Source organism: Oratosquilla oratoria, chromosome 19, assembly GCF_046742065.1.
Source record: "Oratosquilla oratoria isolate Oo_2021 chromosome 19, ASM4674206v1, whole genome shotgun sequence".
Taxonomy (NCBI): domain Eukaryota; kingdom Metazoa; phylum Arthropoda; class Malacostraca; order Stomatopoda; family Squillidae; genus Oratosquilla; species Oratosquilla oratoria.
This window is the reverse complement of record NC_134795.1, coordinates 34,613,957-34,616,456: the sequence shown is the minus strand read 5'-3', so window position 1 is coordinate 34,616,456 and position 2,500 is coordinate 34,613,957. Positions and strand designations below refer to the sequence as shown.

The 2,500-nt window shown below is 29.6% G+C and overlaps 1 protein-coding gene across 1 annotated transcript in view; it reads right to left on the bottom strand.

Annotated features, from left to right (window-relative positions):
- Positions 1-2,500, bottom strand: part of LOC143035587 (uncharacterized) — a 77,247-nt gene that overhangs the window by 10,935 nt on the left and 63,812 nt on the right. The window contains exon 27 of the mRNA XM_076202454.1: positions 1,031-1,175. Within this exon, the coding sequence (XP_076058569.1) occupies positions 1,031-1,175 (145 nt within the window). The remainder of the gene's footprint in view (positions 1-1,030; positions 1,176-2,500) is intronic.

Sequence of the window (2,500 nt, the reverse complement as noted above, 5' to 3'; positions counted from 1 at the left end):
TAATAATAATAATAATAATAATAATAATAATAATAATAATAATAATAATAATAATAATAATAATAATAATAATAATAATAATAATAATAATAATAATGATAATAATAATAATAATAATAATAATAATAATAATAATAATAATAATAATAATAATAATAATAATAATAATAATAATAATAATAATAATATTAATAATAATAATAATAATAATAATAATAACAATAATTAATAAATCATAATAATGATAATGATAAGAAGAAGAAGAAGAAGAAGAAGAAGAAGAAGAAGAAGAAGAAGAAGAAGAAGAAGAAGAAGAAGAAGAAGAAGAAGAAGAAGAAGAAGAAGAAGAAGAAGATTATTGGACTTAAAATCACCCAGAGAAAATTCAAGCATGGAACTCTTTACCATCAGTAATATAGGATATGGCTACCTCCCTTATAATGGGGAAAAAGCCTTTTTGGCATATAGAATGGATTGAATATGGAATATCTTTACAAAATATGTACCACTATGGCAAAAATAGTATATGTATGTATGTATGTATGTATGTATGTATGTATGTATGTATGTATGTATGTATGTATGTATGTATGTATGTATGTATGTATGTATGTATGTATGTATGTATGGCAAAAATAGATAAATAAAAATAAATATAAAAATGAAATAGATAAACATTTGTACCTGCCTTAATTCATTCTTGGCAAAGATGTGATAATCTGAAATTTTACTTTTAAACAAAAACTAACTATACGAAACGTTTCCAAAACAGAAGTGATCATGTTTTATTCCATTCCAACAATCTCTTCCTTTACTTCCATTTTTAACTATTGGTTGTTTTAAGAGAAGGTTAGATAACTTTATGGATGGGGATGACAGGTGATAATGGACATGGAACTGCCAAGTGTAGGCGTTATGGTCTCTTACAGTCTCATTCATTCTTATGTTTTTGCGTTTTATTTCCTCTCCGTGCTCGAGATTGCCTTCGAAAAGGGACCAATTCACTGTGCTTTTATCTTCTAATACTCACTTTGCTCGCCTGGATTGCCATCTGGACTTCAACTACCGTGGGGGGGTCGCCCTTGTTCAACCTGGCCGCTCTCTGCAGCACCTTCAACAGCTCATCCGTCTTGCCCTTGACCATCAGCCATCGAGGTGATTCATCGAGTAATAGCCTGTAGGAGATTTCAATGCTCAGAACATCGGTCTTGTGTGTTTGGTGAACTGGGGTGAAACAGATGATTCCATAGTAAGTTAGGTCAGGTCGGGTCAGGATCCTCATAGGTCTGCTGGGTCATGCGGGGTCATCAGAGGAACGAGGCTCAGCGGGAGAGGACCTCGTTTTTTAACGTAATTAAAGTTCCTTTCCATTGACTCTTTATGAATGTGTGTATATATATATATATATATATATATATATATATATATATATATATATGTATATATATATTAGTATAAATGGGTAGTAAGTTTTCTTGTAAACATGTTCGATTGAAGACCAGAGCTAATTCAATATCCACTATCTTCTTAGTGATTTTCTCAATTTTTCTAATAGTTTGTTTGATTCTTGAGGGGAGGTCAAACACAATACTTCCGAGATCCAAGAATGTTATTGTAACGAAAAACATAACACAAAATATAAATACAAGCTTTCGGTTGAGTCATCCAACCATCTTCAGGTAAGTGAGATTATATATACAGAACAGGAGTTTAAATACAAGTAAAAAGGGGGGAACTAGGAGAGTTAGGAGTCAGGTACTGGACGGAGGTGAGGTCTTCGTATCAACAGGACGTCGCTGGACAGCTGGTGCACTGGACAGCTGGTGCACAATCCTCGATTAAACACTTAAATTTGTATACTATATAAGTTTTAGAGGTAACCTTAGTTTTGCAAGTCAGATTATTTTTCCTTATCATAGATCTAGTTTTAGGGTTAGAATAGTATGTCACCACGCGTATTTGTTTTTCTTTAGTTGTGGGGTGGTAGTTCTTAGTAATAATGTCTTTTATTACTTTTTCATATTTTCATATGCCTCTGTGAAGATATTATTACCGCTAAAGAAAAACAAATCCGTGTGGTGGTTATGCATTCCCAAGGCAGACATAATAGGTCTCAAAAAACAGTTGATTTTTGTGGATCTTAGGTAAGTCACATAAGATACCAGGTTGGGACCCACTAACACTTAAGAGTGTATATGTATATATATATATATATATATATATATATATATATATATATATATATATATATACATATATATATATACACATAAACACATATACATATACACACACACAAACACACATAAATATATATATATATATGTATATATGTATATATATATATATACACATAAACACATATACATATACACACACACACAAACACACATAAATATATATATATATATGTATATATATATGTATATGTATATATATACATATATATGTATATTTATATATATATATATATATATATATATATATATATATATATATA